At 36.4% G+C, this 21,557-nt stretch overlaps 2 protein-coding genes across 4 annotated transcripts; one reads left to right on the plus strand and one right to left on the minus strand.

The window, feature by feature from the left end:
- Nucleotides 1–44: 44 nt before the first annotated feature.
- On the minus strand, nt 45–20,261 carry LOC135837650 (uncharacterized). 3 transcript variants are annotated; one of them, XM_065353001.1, is made up of 5 exons: nt 17,358–20,261; nt 16,621–16,832; nt 16,285–16,483; nt 16,072–16,186; nt 45–991 (listed from the first exon to the last, which is right to left on the minus strand). In XM_065353001.1, exon 1 carries the CDS (start codon nt 19,557–19,559, stop codon nt 18,384–18,386), a length of 1,176 nt encoding a protein of 391 aa, XP_065209073.1. In that variant the 5' UTR covers nt 19,560–20,261; the 3' UTR covers nt 45–991; nt 16,072–16,186; nt 16,285–16,483; nt 16,621–16,832; nt 17,358–18,383. The 3 variants fall into 3 exon arrangements, with proteins under 3 accessions (XP_065209073.1, XP_065209075.1, XP_065209072.1); XM_065353003.1 differs by having other exon boundaries at nt 16,285–16,474; nt 16,621–20,261; XM_065353000.1 differs by having other exon boundaries at nt 16,621–20,261.
- Nucleotides 1,158–13,181, plus strand: LOC135837649 (uncharacterized). Its single transcript, XM_065352999.1, has 2 exons — nt 1,158–3,193; nt 9,751–13,181. Exons 1-2 carry the CDS (start codon nt 3,179–3,181, stop codon nt 12,082–12,084), a joined length of 2,349 nt encoding a protein of 782 aa, XP_065209071.1. The 5' UTR covers nt 1,158–3,178; the 3' UTR covers nt 12,085–13,181.
- Nucleotides 20,262–21,557: the final 1,296 nt, after the last annotated feature.

Genomic DNA, 21,557 nt, shown 5'->3' on the forward strand with positions numbered 1-21,557 from the left:
TCATGAAGCGGGCAGAGAAGTGAATAAATAAAATTGAATTATTATAGAAATGAAACTATAATTATTAAAAAAAAAAAAAAAAAAAAAACACAACAAAACAAACATAAATGCAAACATCGTACTTACAAAAATTAACAATAAATTAAATTACCCATTTCACGAGAACAGACGCCTGCCTAGCTCGTTTGGAAAAATACATTTTTTTAAATAATTCAAACAAACTGAATAATACATATATATAAATAGGTAGTCGATAAGAAACTTCCATCTCTCTCCCTGTCTCTAAAAAAAACAAACTTTTAAAAAATAACCAATGAATATAAATTCAGTTTTTAGATTGGTAAAAAATTACATTCCAATTTAAAAATCATTACCTACCTCAATAATTTGTGTGGAGAAAATTATTTATTATGTATTTTCCTTTTATTTGAGTAAAAATTAGGCCTACTTGAAAACTGACTAAAAATTTATTCCTCAGTTTTGTTTTTCATTATTCCTGAATTCTAATCGAACTTTTTACAATGTTTACTTAAAGAAAAAATATCACAAATTTTAGGAATACCTAATTGACTGTACCTTTTTATCGATTCCATTCCCTTTCTTTCAAAACAGCATAAAAGTAAGATTTCTCAGTGTAAAAGTTAGAAAATTAAAATGAAAAATTAATTTTAAAAAAACAATAACAAAAAAATAATAGTGGTCATGCATCATCATCTGTAATTTTACTTCGATCTGATTTCCGATTGAATGCAACTTGTAATACAAAATATGCCAGATAAGCATACAATTGAACCATTCCGCTTACATCGGTGATCACATCGCGTTCTCTTTCATAAATCGAATAAATCGAGTACATTAATCGTGAGATGCCCATAAGTATCAAATAAAAATCCGCGTAGTCTTGTTTTTCTCGATTCTTACGAATATATTGCACTAGTAACTGGGGCCAGATTGCAACGGCTTCCAAATAATAGCTGAATGCCCATCCAAGCTGGAAACAGATCATACAATAGATAGGTATGTATTTTAATTATAGGTGGAAATTGAAATTTGATTGCGTTTAGGTAAAATGGTCAATTTCCTTTTTTTTTTTTTTTTTTTTTTGACAATTCTGACCCTGATTAAAGAGAGATATCCTTTCACTTTTGTGCTATAGACGAGCCTAAATAGAAATAGTTAGGCAAAACTTAGTACATAAATTCAATGAGCCCATTTCAAGGTTAAAATCTATGGTGGGAAACTCGAGTGATTATGACAATAGGTAATACCTACCTATTCCTCAGTATGTTTTTTCCACTCGATTAAGAACGTGCGTTCGTATTTTTTCTGTAATTTTTTTATCTTTAAATTTACCAGTCATTACATGACTGAATTCGAGTATTTTGTTTAAAATTGAACTTATTAAAATGATATAATTTCTCCGGTAACGCGAGTGTTATTTTGTGTTGCTATGAATTTATTTCACTAATTAATTGGACATCAATTCTAATGGAGTAAGTTTCCTGGTCGAGTTACCGGCAGGGCTGAGGTAAATCCTCTAGCCAATATGTTGGTCAGCATTTAGGTTCTTATTTCAAAGTATAGGGCTACGATATAATCTATGAATAGATTCAGTCCAACTACTATTGATATGGTCAAGGTAATGATTAGGTTAATGGTAAAGTAGTTAGAATTCATCTGAATAATCTAGGTAAGGATTTAATACAGTGATTCAATCTGAATAATCTAGGTATAGATTTAGTAGATTTCCAACTATTTCGACTTGCTTGCAATGTCTAGAAATGTATGTAAATTCAATTTACTTTTCGAGTTTATTTTTACACTGGGATACGTTCCAACTAAGATTGTGTATGATGTAGGTTCTACCTACCTTGTAAATAAAATCCCTTTCTTTCGATTGAGTATTGGTTGAAACAGATCTTCGTGTATTTGAATTAAAATAGAGCATTTTTATATTATGTGGTTAGGTAGGTTTGTCTTATCCTAATCCAAACCCATCCCAATATTTCCTAATCATAAAATTTCCTAATACCTATCTTCTCATTATTTGTTCCTAGTTCTAAAATTCTCTCTTATTCCTAATTCCTACACCACATAATATAAAAATTGGCGCCCAACGTGGGGCTAGGGCTTAATGAGTTTAGGTATTAATTATTCAAAATTCATCTTCAGAAAATTTCGTGTCAAAATTCCACTTTACACATGTGTTTCATGTTGGACACGAAGATTTCTTTCAACCAATAAAATATGGCCGTTAGAATAGTAACTCAAGCGCGTTATCTATTGTGCTATGCTTTCGCCTGATGAGAAGTACGGTCCGCCTGTGAATAGGTATCGAATAGGTAGTAGGTACCTACTTCACTTAGGGAACAGTTTGTTAGAAAGCATATTTTAAATACACGAAGAAACCAGCTTCGAATTGTACTAGTCGTTCTGGTATAGTACATGTAATGAAATGTACCACCATCAACGAGATAACGACATCGAGTAATTGCATCAAGCCTCCGAGTACCAGAAAAATGATCGAGTATTTTTAACGTATAATAAAACATGTTGCAACTAGTTTTACGAATGGTACTATGTAAAGCTTCGGCTAGGATAGGTTTTTGATAAAGGCCGCTAAATTTCCTTCCCCCTTTCCCGCATATGTCTGGATATCCACATATTCAGCTTATGCCTTTAGAATTAAGATGCGTGTTTTTCTAAGAAAATTAATAAAAAATACAAAAAGATATGTGTTTGTGTTAGTGTAGAAGAATCGGCATCGGGCTGAACAAAATTTCTAGGAAACGTTCGTCGTAGTTTCTAGCTATTGTATTATTTTTGTAAATCGCCATTTTGTTATTCTCTTATCTTTCTAGTCGAGTCTTCGATCGCAATCTGAAACGCATTCGGTTTGAGTATTATCTTTTCCTTCGTACTGTAAACATCTCTCGAGTAGTTTGCGTTTTGTGTATGGTTTTTTAGTGCGGTGTTTTTACTTTTTGCTAAAATTGATTCGATTATTGCGATCGTATTTTTATTCGAGTTTTCTATTTAATGATATAATAAACTTTCGTATGTGAAGTGAAGTTCGAAAGATTCGTGAGCTTGTCGTATTTCGAGTATTTTGATGTTCCAGCCGAATACGTAGCTGATTAGTATATTGGAATATTATCTCGTTTGTTTATTTTCGATTATGGCTTCCTTTGAGGTAAAATTAGATCTAGTTATTTTGTTTACCAGTGTTTTGATTCTTCTTATATGTATTGTGTTTCGTTTTGAAAATATTTGATATGCCAAAATTGGTTGTAATTACGCAACCTGGCGCCTGCGTGGGTATGTACTCTTCTTTGGTTTTCTCATGCATAATCAAGTGTTTTCAAACGATTTAGTGTTAGTTGTGTTACTTGTGAGATCATTACCTTGGTCTGTAGGGAATCTAGGGATCCTTAGTTAGGGATTTTTTAGATAGTTAGGGACCATAATGCTGACTCAACATTGCCATATGGTAACTCGAGTGTTTAATAATCAAGCTTATTCAACAGTGAATAATTCAAACGAACCTGATATTGAACTCAACGAGTCATCTGCGAGTGCTCATTTTCACGATCCAGCTGTTATCAGTTTTATCGATAGCAGTAATATTGCACTCGAAATATCTCTTGACGATTTGAACGAATTCGAAAATCCTGATCAAGAAGCTGACGATTCGATTGACAACGAGTTAAGCGGTATTCGAGATCGATTGAACGAGACATCAAGACAATTCGACAATTTCGATTCTGATTCATCTTCTTCACTCGAGTTAGATCCAGAAGAGAAAAAAGAGCGTCGACGAGCGAAATTATTTCGACCAACGCCTCTCTATTATTTACGATCACCTCGATTTCCAGAAGGTTTCTTTAAGGAATCCCGTTTTCGTGATAAAGTTCCTAAGACATTCGATTCAACTGACGACGACGTTGCTGGTATAAAAGTAGAAATACCAATCGAAGAAGTTGACGTATTCGACGAAGACGAAAACCAACCTATACCTACAATGTCTTTCACTCAAGAAGATTATGAACGATTATTGGCCGAGAATGCGGCGATTAAAAAGAAAAACAAAGAGCTACAAACGAAAGTCACCAAGCGTATGTCTCTCGCTAACACAACTGCTGCTTCCACGTCAGATGGAACTGGTCCAGGTCCTAGCGGAGTAACAGCTGCTTTATTAATGGATGTTATCGAGATAAATAATGAAACGTTATCGGAAAATATTGCCAAGCAATTTGCGATTCATTCGAGGCAAAGTCGTGGTGGAGGTGACGGAAGTCGTGATTTTGTTCCCCAACCATCATGTTTAACCATTCCACAACGACATTTTCATTTAAAAGCAAAAAATGAACAGCTAGTTTTTCCAATTGAAGACTGTCGATCGTTATTGGTCATTTCACCTGTCCAATTCTCGAGTACTGACAACACTGGCAGTAAAAAGAATGTAAAACAAATCTGTGAAGGAGCTCGAGTTACGAAATGGAAAGCTGGTGATGATTACCGAACAGTCGAAGAATTTCTCATCGAATTCGAGAACGAAATCCGTCAATTGGTCAAAACTAATCAAGAATATAACCTTTGTCTTGATTATTTTCTCGAACATACCGATCTGATCAATTATAAAAAAGCGTTACAGATCGACGAACCGTGGCATTTAAACGCAATAAAATTAGTTAAGCAATTTTCCACTATTATGAATCACCAACTCGATATCGAAGAATTTAAAAAAGAAGTGAAAAACGAACATCAGAGTGTGGTTGATTTCTGTACTTTTTGGCTGAGAAGAATGCGATGGAATACTTCGGTTACACCAAAATGGGTTGCACAAGTATTGACCGAAAAAATTGGTAAAGAATATCGCGAAATTTTCAAAGAAACCGAGCCAACTGATACGATCGAAGAAATTATCGAAGCGATTACTGAAATGGAAAATTCTGGAACAGCGAATAAAAGAAGCGTCAATGCTAAATCGTATTATAACCAAGTTGCGAAACCATTGATAGATAAAGTAAAATCATCTTCATCATCAAAATCATCATCAAATTCGAAATCAGATTCCAACTCGAGTAAAAGCAACAGTTCTGGTGAAAATCGATCAAACGCTCCTCCGAAGAAAGAAAACCCTTTCACAAAATTCGATAAAGGTCAAATCCTGAAACGTTTTGATCGAAATGGAAGAGCTCAATTTACTAAAGTGGCGAGTGCAAATGAGATTAATTTCGATGAACCTGGTCTCACCGTTCACTATGTGGATATGAACCATAACCTTCAACCATATGATCGAAAAAATCCACCGAATTTTGAGGAATTTTCTGTTTGCGATATTTCCATTTCACTCGAAGATTTAAACTTGAATTAGGTAACACCGAAGGTCGCAGTGTTACCTCTAATTCCGACCAGCCGACCTTTGAAGCTGCTATAGTACACAACAAAGAAGCTCCAGTAATTCCTCCAGTCGTACCTAATATTCCGAATAAAGAAAAGATGTATCTTTTCTGTGATGGAATTGCATATATTGGAAGTAACGTCATGTATAAATTTCTGAGATATCACGAATTTAAGAATATCGCCGATCATGCCAAATACTCATTAGTTAGTGATAAATTGACGGCAAAAAAGGTGAATCAATTATTAGAAGAAAACACCTTTGACATACCTTTTGGTACTGAACATGCGTTAATCCATCTTGGACTTCAAGAATCAATGTTCAAGAATTTTGATAGCTCTCAGTTTCAAAATGAATTGAAAAAATTAGTCGTTACGCTACGAGATATTTATCGAATTAAAAATATCGTATTTGCGTTGATAGCTCCTGTGAATTTTCCCAATATAAGTCTTGATTATTGGAAGAATCTCGAAGAAGTGAATGAGAAGATTTATTTCACTGCAACGAAACAAGACAATTGTCTTTTTTGGAATGCATTCTCTCCATTTGTGAAACGCAATGAGCTTGTACCAACTGAAAAGAAATGGTTCAAATATACGTCAGATGGTGCTATTCTTTACGATATCAAAAAAGAATTCTACAAGCCTAATGGTGCATCACCGGGATCAAAACCAGATTACGCAAGTTGGGAAATCTTCAATTTGAACAAATTGGACTACGAGCTGTGCAGTTTCTTCAAGAAATACTGCGGAGTTAATATATTTAAAACACAACCTTATAAAGATTCGAAGAAAGATGAGAAACTCGATAGCATGTACGGTAAAACCGATGAACCAGTTGTATTCAATCTCAACCATAGTATTCTCGACGTACTCGATCCAGTCGATATTGAATACTCGAATAAAGACGTGTCGCCGAAAATAAAAGTTCAATTTGGTAAAATTGACGTCGACGCATTAATTGACAATGGATGCTCTCATGTACTTATGAATGAGAGTGTATACGAGCGAATCGTTGCAGCTTACCCTGAACTGAAGAAAAGCGAAGTTAAAGCTGACGGTATGGGTCAAAAGTTTTCGCTAGCTGCTACCAAAGCTCATCCAAAAATCACGATAATGGCTTACGTACCGATGAGTTTTCCAACACAAAAACCTAACAAAAGTGTGTTCAATATTCAAGCATTTATCGTCAAAGACCTGAATACATCATTGATTTTGGGACGTAATTTAATGAGATCATTCGAGTTAGTAATTCACACGTCAAAGAATTACATCGAGCTTACCGATCCAACGATAACAGCTCTCCAGAATAAAACATTCAAGATTCATTATAACGATTCAGAAAAAAACGCGATGAATTTCGAGTTACAAAAGGATCCGAAGCAATATCCTTTACAAGAAGTCCAGTATATCACGTCTACAAAACCTGAAGAGATATTTTCGATCAGTGAGAATCCCTCCTATGTCATCTGTACCGAGCTGCTGTATAAAATAGAAGAAGCTGTCGAGGGTACAGAACTCACGAGTAAAAATAAAGGTACGTTAAGAAAACACATACATAATAATTATGAAACTTTTGAGAACAGAATCGGTTTGTGTAACTGTTACGAACATAGATTCGCTTTCGTAGGTAACGAACTTCCCCCTCCACATAAAGTATGGTGTAAATCTCGACCTATTCCCCATCGCTACGAAGACGGTGTCCATGAAATTATAAGAAAATGGAAAAAAGAAGGAAAAGTGGTTGAAAGACAATCACCTTATAAGTTAGGTCTCGTCTATGTAGATAAAGGAGGTGGAAAAGTTCGTATATGTTTGGATGGAAGACCATTAAATGAATACATTCTCAGACACTCGACTGAACCGCCAAATATTAACAACATGCGGATGAAGTTTAAGGACATGAAGTATTTTTCGATCTTTGACTTCAATAATGGTTTCCTCCAAATAAAATTAGCTGAGGATCAACAATGCGTTCTATCATTCACCATCGATGGTATTCCTCTCGTTATGACGGTTGTAGGTTTCGGTACCGAAGATAGTTTGGCTGCTTTTGTTTATGCTCTTCGATTGGTGTTACGTGGTTGTGAAGATTTCACCGGTGTGTACGTCGATGACGTCATTATCTACTCGAAAACTATCGAAGAACACCTCGAACATATTCGTATTTTCCTCGAAAAGGTGAAAGCGGCTGGCATGACACTCAATCTTCGGAAAACCCAATGGTGTAAAACTCGAATAAAATACCTCGGAATGATATTCTCCGATGAGGGTGTCCAAGTGGATCCCGAAAAGATTGAGCCAATCTTAAATTTTGAGTTGCCAAAAGACGTAAAGAGTCTCCAGCAATTTCTCGGTATGTTTCAGTACTACCGAGAATATATGGCTAGAATCAGCGTGCTGTGTGCTCCTCTTTACGAATTGACTACGGTTGGAAAAGGTGCAATAGTATGGACAGAAGAAAATATCAAACATTTCGAATTGCTTAAAAAAGAACTTGCAAATGAAACACTATTGACCTATCCTGACTTCAAAAAGCCATTTTACATTTACACCGACGCTTCTACGAAAGCTATCGCTGGTGTAGTAATGCAACCGAGTCGCAAGAACGATAAAGACCTTATGATGCCAATTGCATTTACTTCTCGAGTGTTAAAAGGCTACGAAAAATCCTATTCCATAATGGAACTCGAACTTTTGGCAATTATCCATCTTCTCGCCAAAAATTACTATCTTTTGGCCGGAAATAAAGTTCATTTATACACTGATAACATTGCGGTAACATACCTGAAGAAAAATGAACTTTTGCCTAATCGGATCATGAAATGGTTGCTGTATTTAGACAACTTCAGAATAGATATTCAACATATCGCTGGAGCTGATAACTCGATTGCAGATTTTTTGTCTAGGTATACTTTCAACATTACCGAAAACGACAAAAATTTCACCATTTTTCTGTTCGATTACAAAACACCAAAGTGTTTATTCACCGAATTTCGACGACTTCGATCAATCCAGAATAATGACGAAATAGTACAAGCGTGTATCAAAAAATACCCTGAACGTACTCGAGTTGATAAAAAATTGAACTTGGTTATTTATCAGAATCACAATGATCAAGAATGGCGAATATTTATTCCAAAAAGTTTACAACGAGAACTAATTCAACACTATCATTATGAATACGGTCATGTTGGAATTACTCAATTGATTCGCATTATACGAAGACATTTTGATTGGCCTGGTTTAACAACGCAAGTTTGCCAATTTGTGAATGATTGTATCTCATGCCAAATTTCAATGAGATCAACAACTCGATTGTATGGTCCAATTCAAACACTCGCTTCTGAACGTTTCAACGAGATTTTGTGTTTGGATAATTTTGGACCAATTCCAAGTAGTACAGCTGGCGTCGATACTGTGTTCGTGATCGAAGATCATTTTACCAAATTCGTCAAATTATACCCATTAAAAGTCGTGACTTCAGCAAATATACTCGAACGTATGATTCTTTGGATTAACGAGTTTGGATTACCGAAAATAGTACTCAGCGATAATGGTCCACAATTTTCCTCTCGGTATTGGAGAAAATTTTGGCTAAAAAGAGGAGTTCAAATTCGGTATACATCAAGGTATACTCCGAATAGTAACCCTGCCGAAAGAATAATGAGCACTATTGGTTCGAGTATGAGAAAGTATATCGCTGATAAACAAAAATCATGGTGTCGTATTTTACCAGATATCGAGCGTAAATTGAATTATACCGAAAGCACTGTAACAGGTTGCATTCCCTATGAAGCAGTACGTAAACGATTAGTACCCGATTCATTAGTCGATATAATTAAACAACGAAAATTACCACTCGATATCAACCAGCGAATACTCGAAAACCAGAAAAAGAATCATGAACGTCGACAAGCCTATTTCCATAAAGTCCATAAACCTGTGATATTGGATGTTGGTGAACGAGTGTTTGTAAAAAATAGACCAGTATCATCGAAAGAGAAAGGAGTAGCTGCGAAACTATCACACCAATGGAAAGGCCCATATAAAGTCATCACAAAGCCTTTCATCAACGTTTACGAACTCGAAGATGAAAAAAACCCAGGATATATTATTCGAGAAAATATCCGTCATCTTCGTAAATACAATCCAGCCACCGATGACACTGTTCAACCGCCGATAGAATAGGAGCCTTTGTCTACTCGTCTAGGCCTTCTATGTCTGTCTCTCTTTTATTTTCTAATTTATTTTTAGTTATAATTCTTTCATAGCATGTAAAAAGTTTAAAGCCTCTCTTAGAATTACTCTAATCTATTTTCGTGTATGGTTTTAAAATGTTCACAGAATGATTTGTACGCGACCTGTCGCCAGAGCCACATACACCCGATCATTAACTCGAGTCCTGAGAATTTAAAGAAAACGTTCTCAGCTGAAGATCTAGACACTCGAGTATTTGTAATCCGAAACGATCAAGAAGACACTCTTACGATCAAGAAACAAAACGTCCGATGTCCGATCGCCGAGATCATCGAGATTTCCGTTTCAGCACTCGATCTACCTGCGTCTTTGTCTCGAAACATAATGGAATCGGAGATTCAGCGAGTGGAATTATATATCCGCGAATATCTCCTAGCGATTTTCACCGCTGACCGCCTATCTCCTTGCAAGAGGTGCCTCATTCCGAAGGAGACGCCGAATATACGTGATTTACCATCTCGTATCGCCGTCGAGGTAGAAGGTCTAACAGAGTTCTTATTTGAACAAATGGAGACTCTCTCTCGACCGATATCGCCCGCTCCTCCGACTCCAGTTCAACGACCGAAATTAAGTACGATGATTCGTCGAGCGTTTTCAGAAAACGATCTGATTCTTCCTCCCGCCGTTTTCTCGTTTGTGCACATCGAAGAACAATCCAAACCAACCACAATAAACTCGAGTGAAACAACGATCGATCTAACTGAAGGAGAGGAAATCATCAACGTTTCCGACGGCGGTAGTGACGATGTATTTGAAGAAAACATCGGTGTATTGAACCAAACGAATCGTCACTTATCAACATCATCTTTCGATAACGCAGCTAGAACTTCGCATTCGACCGAATTCGAAAATCTATCAGTGTCGCTTACTCGATTACCAGCTCCTCTCAAGAGTGCACTGAAGAGCCCCGACAAAGGTCTACCACCGGCGAAGAAATTGAGCTACACTGAGGAAGACAGTACCGGTGAAAAGAAAACCGTTGGTTTTCGGTTTCCTGAGCCAAAGACATTTAAAATTCAACAACCGAAACCCAACGAAGCTGATCCATCAGTAGAGAGTATTTTAGCAACTCTCCGTCAGAACTCTCTTATGGCTGATCTCAACCTACTCGATCTTATTCCACCGCAAAATCGACCATCGACGTTATCTCTCGGTGAAAACGACTCGAGTTCTACGTCAACTTCAGCTGATGTCACCTCTGCCACTATTAAGAGTGATGTCGCTAATCTGAGTTCAACGTTTGCTCCATCAGCAACGGCAACTCAATCCATCGACGAGTCGATGCAGGTCGATAATGTTACCGACAATAATGCCGAAGAATCGGTACAAACAGCTCCATTAGCTGATAAAAATGAACCAGCTGCTCAAGCCGCCGCTGCTGCTGTTCCCGTCGCTGCTGTGGTTCCCGTCGTTCTTCCACCACCACAACCAGCATATGTCACGGCCAAGTTTCCTCGACTGAACTACGCTGAAATCGATGGAATTCAAATTTTCACACAAGAGTTGATAGGCGACGATGAGATTCCTGAATGCAACCTCCGACCATACGTTCCGCAACAATGGCCTGATAGTTATCAGCCATATGAATTCGAGTGGGATCCTTCGGACCGAGTTTTCAAACATCTAGCGATTGACCTATGGGAAGCACTGATACGAGGAACATATGTTCATTTTAAGATCGTGACTCCGAGATTTGAATATTACGAGAAACGGCAGTCTTTTGAGTGGCCAAGAATCGAAATCGAGGCCACTACTTGGCGCAACCATCTGAATTTGGTCCGTTCGACTTATCGTGATGAGGTCTACCCACGTGAACATGTTTTCCGTCCCAGATGGTCGTACCAGAATCAGACCAACATGAAACACCTCGTCACTGTTCTGGGGAAAATAGCCAACGATTACGTCGAAATAATCATCGATCCTACGTTGCAGGTATCGTTGATTAATACTGCTGCACTCGAGTTTTTCGACAAGAATGTATCTTTCGAGTTTGAAGTCCTTCACCATCCTAAGGTTATTTACGTACCTTGGAAGGATGATTTCCGGTTAGTAGTACGACGAAAGGTCAATGTACCACTAAGATTGACTCCCGGTATTGAACGTAACAAGAACGATGTTCATTGGTTCCCGTGTTATGTCGCTAATTTCAAGACTACGAAGAAAGTAGAAGCGCATCACGGTACAGTAATCTTAGGCGTACGAGACATTGGTCCGCTGATCAAAAGTTACGATCCTGTCGCTGTTTCAATCAATCTTCGAGGACCGCCGGGAATCCCCTATTCGAGAACGGTCAGGTGTAAAGAAAAGGTGCCACGAGTTCGAATGATTGGTCTTCTCAGAAGCCTTCGAGCGATGGATCGGTTTAGAGTACGAGATAACTTCTATCCGGTAGAAGAATATCTTATTAAAAAGAAGAAATAAGATTCAATTTCAAAATTTTTTCCTTTTTGTAAATTTTTGGTTTTTTTTCTTTTGTATTTTCCGTTTCGAGTTATTACGTTATCATTGTGAATCTTATTGTATTGTAATTTCATTTTTCGTTTTTGGATAGTGTGTTTTCTGGCGATAGTCGTTCTCATGTTATTCTTTTTGTTATTGTTTTTTCTTTGTTTTTTACATTTTCATTGTTAATCATACTCGAGTCTAGATTAGCTGTTTTTTCAATAGTTCTTGTTAATTTTTTCAATAGTTTAACGTAATTTTTCAGTCTTGCATTCGAGTTTTCCCTTCCACAGATTTTCTCTTTGGCAGGGGGAGAAATTATGTGCTATAGACGAGCCTAAATAGAAATAGTTAGGCAAAACTTAGTACATAAATTCAATGAGCCCATTTCAAGGTTAAAATCTATGGTGGGAAACTCGAGTGATTATGACAATAGGTAATACCTACCTATTCCTCAGTATGTTTTTTCCACTCGATTAAGAACGTGCATTCGTATTTTTTCTGTAATTTTTTTATCTTTAAATTTACCAGTCATTACATGACTGAATTCGAGTATTTTGTTTAAAATTGAACTTATTAAAATGATATAATTTCTCCGGTAACGCGAGTGTTATTTTGTGTTGCTATGAATTTATTTCACTAATTAATTGGACATCAATTCTAATGGAGTAAGTTTCCTGGTCGAGTTACCGGCAGGGCTGAGGTAAATCCTCTAGCCAATATGTTGGTCAGCATTTAGGTTCTTATTTCAAAGTATAGGGCTACGATATAATCTATGAATAGATTCAGTCCAACTACTATTGATATGGTCAAGGTAATGATTAGGTTAATGGTAAAGTAGTTAGAATTCATCTGAATAATCTAGGTAAGGATTTAATACAGTGATTCAATCTGAATAATCTAGGTATAGATTTAGTAGATTTCCAACTATTTCGACTTGCTTGCAATGTCTAGAAATGTATGTAAATTCAATTTACTTTTCGAGTTTATTTTTACACTGGGATACGTTCCAACTAAGATTGTGTATGATGTAGGTTCTACCTACCTTGTAAATAAAATCCCTTTCTTTCGATTGAGTATTGGTTGAAACAGATCTTCGTGTATTTGAATTAAAATAGAGCATTTTTATATTATGTGGTTAGGTAGGTTTGTCTTATCCTAATCCAAACCCATCCCAATATTTCCTAATCATAAAATTTCCTAATACCTATCTTCTCATTATTTGTTCCTAGTTCTAAAATTCTCTCTTATTCCTAATTCCTACACCACACTTTTGATGCCCCACTTTTTCGAAAACTGTAAAATTCGAAAATCTGCTGGAGGCTCTAGAACTATACTCGAACTCGAAACCATTACCAATCAACTCGGAAGATCAAAAATAGGGTACTGACCAAATTTTCAATTTCTTAATTTACGTGTTCGCATACTTGAACTTTTTCATTCACTGGAGAAAATTTTGGATTTGAATCAGCACGAATGGATTTTGAAAATCTCTACCTAAATTTATCGAAAGGAGCACAAAGGCTAAAAGAAACAAATTTATAGGTGCTAAGTTTTATTTTGATCCTGTAAATGTAATTTTTTCAAAAACTGGAGAATTTGAAAATCTGCTGGAGGCTCCAGAGCAGCTGAAAATCAACGCCAATCGACTTGGTGGGTCATAAATTAGATTCCAACTAAATTTCAGTTTTTTTTCGTTCACTCGTTCACAAACCATGACTTTTCATTTTTTTCCAGAAATGATTTAGCCTAATAATCTACTGGAGAAAAATTTAGATTTTGAAGCAGCACAAACAGATTTCGAAAAAATGTACCCGAATCATAAATCCAAGATTATATACATTCTGAATTTTATTTCGACCATTGTTAATAAAAAATTTTCAAAACCGAGAGAATTTTAAAATTCTCTGGAGGCTCCAGAACAACTCGAAACCAATTCTAATCGACTTGGCAGGTCAAAAGTACAATTCAAAACTTATTTCAGCTTTTTTTAAATCGCTCTTTCTAGAACTATGAATTTTACATCCCCCCCCCCAAAGATAATCGCTGGAGAAAATTTTGGACTTGAAACGCCACAAACATATTTATTTTTAAATGAAAATATGTGCCCAAATGCCCAAATCGATCAAAAAAGTCACAAACACAGTAAATCTGTGTTAATAGACGTTTAATTTCATTTTGACCTTATCTTCATGATTTTTTTTTTAAACTGGAGAATGCAAAAATCCGCTGGAGGCTCCAGAACTGCTCAAAACCATCACCAATTGACTCGACCTAGGTTGAAAGTGGTATATAAATAGATCATATGCCATTCAAGTTAATCTGATCTAATTTTGATTTTTTTTTTCATGGGAAATGAGCTAACTTTGGGACTGGGCTTTTTTTCCAAAACTAAAACAAGTTGGGTGACTAGAGCGAAAAAATCACGATTTTTTATGAAAATTTCTTCTCTTTGAGGACTTACATATATTTTCCCTCCAGAAGCACCGGCCAGAGCTCAAATTTTTTTTATTGGCTTTCGACTCAAAATGAAGGTTAGGGGTGGTCCTTATTTATACACAATGAAATTTTTTTCTCATCGCTAAAACCTTTTTTTTTTCCTTTTTTCTACATTATACGAGTACGAAAAAAAACTCATTTTTACTTGAAAAATCCCAAAATATATGCGAACTTTCTATGTATATTACGATGCATTTTGGACCCAAAACAGCTGTGGGCGGAAGGAGGAGCTGGGACCTCCAAAATTGAAGCCAAAATGGAAAAAATTCTATTATGAGAGAATTTTTGTTTCGTTGACTGATAATTTTAGATTCTGTGGGTCTCAACTCCCATTTGGAGAAGTTTATATACGAATATGAGCCCAATTTTTTTTAGATTGCCAGATTCGAGGATTTTTTTGAATTAAAAACCAAGGTAAACAGTCACTAAAAGTGTACTTGGGATATAGATGAACCCGAGAGGCCGAGACGGACTTGTCATGGGGCAGATGGAGGGAGTTAAATGCCCCAAAATTTCGAAAATGATTATTTTTGTAATTTTTGTACCTACGTTTTGTCATAAAATTGACTGCTTAGATCCTATATGAATGAAAAATGAGCTCAGGAGAATAATTTTGACCTTGTTTAACCAATTTTGGAGGTTCATGTGCCCCAATTTTTTTTTAAATGAGTAAAATTTGTCGAATTCAACGATTTTTTGACTTAAAAATTGAAGTAAATACTCATTTGGGACTGGGCCATTTTCCCCCAAGCAGGTTGGGTACTGGCAGGGACGAAAAAATCGATTGTTTCGAAAATGTCCCCTCTTTGAGAACCCATTCCTTTCCTTCAGGGGCATCTCCAGAGCCAACATTTTTTCTGAGTCATTTTCAACTCAAAAATTAAAGTCTATGTTAAATTTGGTGAAAATCCGTCGATTGGGGGGGGGGGGGGTGAGGGGGGGGGTGATCGATTCTAATGTATGTGTCTTCTGTAGGTTTTAACGCGTCAATTCTCCGTTCCAACAACTCCACAAAAATTGTGGATTTGGCATTTTTCTCTCAATTTTTGATTTTGCATCATCGCTGGAACCCTTTAAAATTGATCTAGAAGGTCGAAATTGAGCTTTTACACTTAGAAGGTATCTTAGACGAGCTTTTTTCAAGTTTATGAACCCAAAAAAAATGAATTTTTGAATCTTTTTCAGAAGTTTTCGATTCTGTATGATAACAGCCCGGATGAAGAAGCCCCAATAGACGAGAACTGAAGGCGTTTACTCGACCGAAGTGAGGTGATGGTTCGAGCAAGGCGAGGAGCCGTCTTAAATCTTCATAGCTGCAATCTAGGTAGGTACCTCATTTATAGCAGAAGTAGATTTGCCATGGAAAAAATTATTCTCCTCGTTTCTAGAATCAACCTCACTCCACTTGAACTCAATTTTTATGTCAAATTTACAAGAAAAAACATAGGTTTCTGAGCAGATACCTACCTCAACAAAAGGAATCCCAAACATGCGTAATTCGTCGTAATCAATCACATTGCTGGAAAATCCAGGATTATATAAAATGGCCAGCAATCCGGATGGAACAATTAAATATCCGATCCTGCGAAGCAATCAAAACACATGCTCGAGTTATTCTTCAAAAAAACCACTTTTTAATGTTGTCCAAGTTGAAAAAAAAATATGACTCAATTTACCTACCTGAACTTATCTTGCTCGCGACTGGAATGATGTTCGAATTTATAATAAATCAAGTAAACTATAACGTAGGATGACCATAGCAGAGTAACTCTCAATACAATTTCAAACCCATTCAGCACAAGAACATCGCCCGCGTATTTTCCAAAGTATCGAGCAGTGTACACGATCGCAAACAATGCTTGCGATTTGCCTGAAAAACCTAGGTATCAAGAAAATACGAGTAGAAGACGTGTAAGTTGAAAAAATATATAGAAGGAATCACAAAATAAACCAATTGAAGTAATTTACCTCCGTAATATATCTTATTGTACATATCAGAAGGTGTATTAGGCTCACCTGTACTTTTTTTCGAATCCCATAGCAGCAACAGTAAGTAAATAGTTGCTATCAATCGAAACGCATCACCGGCTCGTTTGATAAGGATTACGTCGTCGTATATGGCTTGCATCGCGCTTCATAGATAGCATTAAAATTAAATTACATACATACTTTAAAGACTCGATTCTCGCGATCTAAACTACCATATTCAATCACACAGGAAGCAACACCTTGAAAAATTCCCACAAGCAGAAAATGAAATGCCGAGTCCGCGGATATTTGATGAAGAATATTGTATCGCGAACGACCAACGTTGTACTCGTAAATTGGTCGATTTTCATCGCACAATTATTCTACCAATTAATATGAATTTAAATGAGTAAACCATTTTTTTTCTTTTTTTATCATTTGAAGCCTATCCGGTGAAATAAGTTCGAATTCTCGAAATCACAATCTGCACGTAGGTACGTAAGAAAAATATGTACCTAGATAAATGATCACATCATAAAAATGTAAACGTCCACTAGACTCAATCAATGACTAATGTATTGGAACTGAGAGGAAAAATCAAGCTGACAACCTGCATCACCGCTAATAGCTGCTTAAAACAGTAGATAGGTATGTATGGTAGGCAGAGGCACCTATGTGACTTTAAGGTTTGAGATTGAGAGGAATTATTATTGACGCGATTCGATGACAAAAAATAAACAACTTGACTCCGAAAATCGTTAGTGTAACGATAGAAAAATAATTACCTAAGCTATGTAGTCTAGCAAACCTCGATTCTTCTTAAGCTCGCAGGTTGTTCCAATGAATTTCATCGCAAGTGTTCGTCGCCGGTAATGTCAACTCTTTACCTACACCTATAGGTAGGTCTAGTACCTTATTATTGATAATTTGATAACGAAATCTTCGACATACTCATACCGAGTAAACATAGCGCCGGCCATTATTGCTTGTACGAGTAGAAGCGATAACGATAAGTAGGTATACAAACATTACGGTACAGTATTGTCAACCATTACTAATTTTTATGAAGTAATAGGGAGTATAGCAGGAAAGCGCACAGAGTGTAGGGAAATTAAATACTCGCTTCCCTTAACGCTACTTTTATTTACAACAATTACACGACACAAGAAACATTACAATAAAATGCCATATTCTACTCGAATACATCGAACATGCTGTACAAAACTACTAACTAATATCACAGACGACAAAAAGGAGAACCTACACTATACAGAAACATCGTAATTACTCGGTAAATACAACACCATTCACCACATTCGGCCATTCTGAGAACGGCGTTGTCCTCGACGCCGGAAACGAATAAAAACGCGCCGATTTCAACCTCGTAGGGTTTTTCCTAGGACGATAAACGAACGCCGAACAAGAACGACACATTTCACTGTCTTTATTCACGAAAATATCACGATCTTTATCGTTAACATAAATAAACCGATCATTTCTCAACGAAGTATTATTAAAACGCACTCGTTTCGGTTTTTCGGCGGACAAAGAACAAGTTTTCACACTACCTATTTTCCTCTTCGACTTCGAACTATTTTTAAACGAATCAACACGCACGAAACTAACAACGTTTTTCTCGATCTTGATATTTTCCACAGGCATTTCAGTAATCGAACTATTCACTACTTCGACATCGACACTCTTTTTCTCAAATAACGAGTTGATTTGATCGCTAGCTGACAGAATCACGAATTCATCTCGTAATTTTACCGTAACAACTTCGGGATTTTCTGTCCATGACCGTCCAATTATTAACGGAGCACTCGAGCAGGTAAAACATTATCCGACACGATGAGAACTTCGGTTTTCACAGTCACATTGTCGATTGTAATTGGAACTGTAAGGCGACCCAAACATTGAACTCCAACTTCGAAATCTCCGACACCATAAATTTTCTCGTTACACTCTTCGCTCGGGATGCGCAGTAATATCGCCGTCGATGCTTGTATTACACACACACGACTACCCTGATCGATTAACGTATTTTCTATCACTTTTTCACCAATAAAAGCAGTCTTGATATACTTTTGACCCGCTTTTTCGATATTGTCACGTGCAAACACAGACAAAACAACAGCCTTCTCTTCGGAACCTTTTCCTTCGCCAGTTGAACCACTAGAGCCGGAATTCCCATTTACCGTACACTCTGATTTTCGATGACCTTCGGATTTGCAATTCGAACAAAACTTTGGCTTCTTCGGTTTCGGACAATTTTTGGCTAAATGATCGCCAACTTCGTTACAATTATAGCAAACGACTTTATCACCTTGCTTAGATGAAACTGCAGTTGAATCTGCTTCACTCGATTTTTCATTTTTCTCGGACGTTTTTCCTTTATACGTTTGGAATTCTCGAACACGTTTCAAATAATCAGCTGATTTCTTATAATCGAAGCCACGCAAATAACTTGCCATTTCGCTCGACGTTAAACCAGCACAAACTGCATTTTTACAATCTGGAACCGACGCACCGATGTCTTTTCCCAGTCGTAACTTTTCCAAAATATACTCGACGGCAGACTCGTCATCTTTTTGCTCTCGATCATTGAATCTTTGAAACTTATCGACCACATTTGCGTCATCTTCACCGACAAACGATTCGTAGAACAATTTTCGGAAATCTTTCCATGATTCGATATCATCCGCGTTTAACAAATACCAGCTTTTGGCCGCCCTTTCTAGCATTCGCCTCGCCGTTTCTAGCTTTTGCTTTTCGTTCCAACCAGCAATAGTTGCTTGAGCTTCAAGACTACGAAGCCATTCCTTAGCCTCGGCTGTCGAACCTTCGCCATTGAACTTTTGTAAATCTGGCAATAAAACTGCGCTGCTTGCTGCCCTTACCAGCTCGCTGACTTGTTCGAAAGACACATTAGCTTTAGAAGACATTTCGTCGTCGTCATTCACGTTCTTCTTTTTAGTACGCGGCATCACGCGATCAGCACTTCGCACCTCGGCACATTGACCATTAGGAAAACGAAAACGCGCATAATACGCACACAATTGGGTTCAAAATCAAAAACGTGACCACTTCTGATCTGTAGGGAAATTAAATACTCGCTTCCCTTAACGCTACTTTTATTTACAACATAATTACACGACACAAGAAACATTACAATAAAATGCCATATTCTACTCGAATACATCGAACATGCTGTACAAAACTACTAACTAATATCACAGACGACAAAAAGGAGAACCTACACTATACAGAAACATCGTAATTACTCGGTAAATACAACACCATTCACCACACAGAGACCGAAGGGAAATGATGATAAGCCTACACTGATCCGTGGTTATGTTTGTTTGATAACAAAAATTCAAATGCGTAAGCTCACAAGGCCCACAAGGGAATTACGTACAAGAGCCACAAGATTTGTTAGTCCCCAATCCCCACACCACCCTCATTTTTAAATCATCTAATTTGTTTAAGCCATGGCTTCAAATATTAAATACGTTTTTTTTTGCAGAAAAACACTCAAAAACTAGACAGCTGTAACAGTGTGCGTAGCCTATTTAGTTAGGAAAGCACAACACAATTTTGGAAAAGAAGCACAACGCGATTTTGAAAAAAAGCACAACGTGGTTTCGAAAAAAAGCACAACAAAATTTCAAAAAAAGGCACAACTTCGAAAAAAAAAGCACAACACAACTTTAAAATAATAAGCACAATATGATTTTGAAAAAAAGCACCACACAATTTTGAAAAATAGCACTACGCAAATTTCGAAAATAGAACGCGATTTTGAAAAAAATCAACACGATTTTGAAAAAAAAGCACATCGCAATTTTCAAAAAAAAAGCACAACGGAAATTTGAAAAAAAGCGATTGGGATTTTGAAAGCAGAACGCAATCATGATAAAAAAACACATAAAAAAAAGAAAAACGCAATTTGGAAAAAAAGCACAACTTTTAAAAAAAGCACAACGCGATCTTTTAAAAAAAGCACACTGCGCAATTTTGAAAAAGAAGCACAACGCGACTGAAAAAATAAGCATAACGCGATTTTGAAAAAAAAGCACACACAACACAATTTTGAAACAGAAGCTCTACACAATTTTGAAAAAAAGAACGCGATTTTGAAAAACAGCACAACACGGTTTTGAAAAAAAGCACAATACAATTTTTGAAAAAACGCGATTTAGATTTTCAAAGCAAAACGAAATGTTGATTTTGAAAGCACAACAAAATTTCAACTAAAAAGCTCAACATTGATGAAAAGCGCAACATGATTTTGAATAAAAAGCACAACGCGATTTCGAATAAAAGCACAACACAATTTTGGAAAAAAACACAACGTGATTTTGAAAAAAAAAGCACAAAGTGATTTCAAAAAAAAAAGCACAATGTGATTTAGAAAGAAGAGTACAACACGATTTCGAATAAAAGCACAACACAATTTTGAAAAAAAGCACAATGCAATTTTTAAAAAGAAGCACAACACAATTTTGAAAAAAGCACAACACAATTTTGAAAAAGAAGCACAACTCGATTTCGGAAAAAAAGCACAACGCGATTTCGGAAAAAAAGCACAACGCGATTTCAAAAAAAAAGCACAACGCGATTTTGAATAAAAGCACAAAGCGATTTCAAAAAAAAAACAACACAATTTTGAAAAAAAGCACAATGCAATTTTGAAAAAAAAAAGCACAACGCAATTTCAAAAAGAAATGCACAACGTGATTTCAAAAAAAAAGCACAACGCGATTTTGAATAAAAGCACAAAGCGATTTCAAAAAAAAAAACAACACAATTTTGAAAAAAAGCACAATGCAATTTTGAAAAAAAAAGCACAACGCAATTTCAAAAAGAAATGCACAACGTGATTTCAAACAAGAAAAGCACAACACAATTTCAAAGAAAAGCACAACGCAATTTCTGAATTTAAAAAAAAACACACTACGATGTTAAAAAGAAGCACAGAT

Source organism: Planococcus citri, chromosome 2 (assembly GCF_950023065.1).
Source record: "Planococcus citri chromosome 2, ihPlaCitr1.1, whole genome shotgun sequence".
In the NCBI taxonomy this organism is placed as follows: domain Eukaryota; kingdom Metazoa; phylum Arthropoda; class Insecta; order Hemiptera; family Pseudococcidae; genus Planococcus; species Planococcus citri.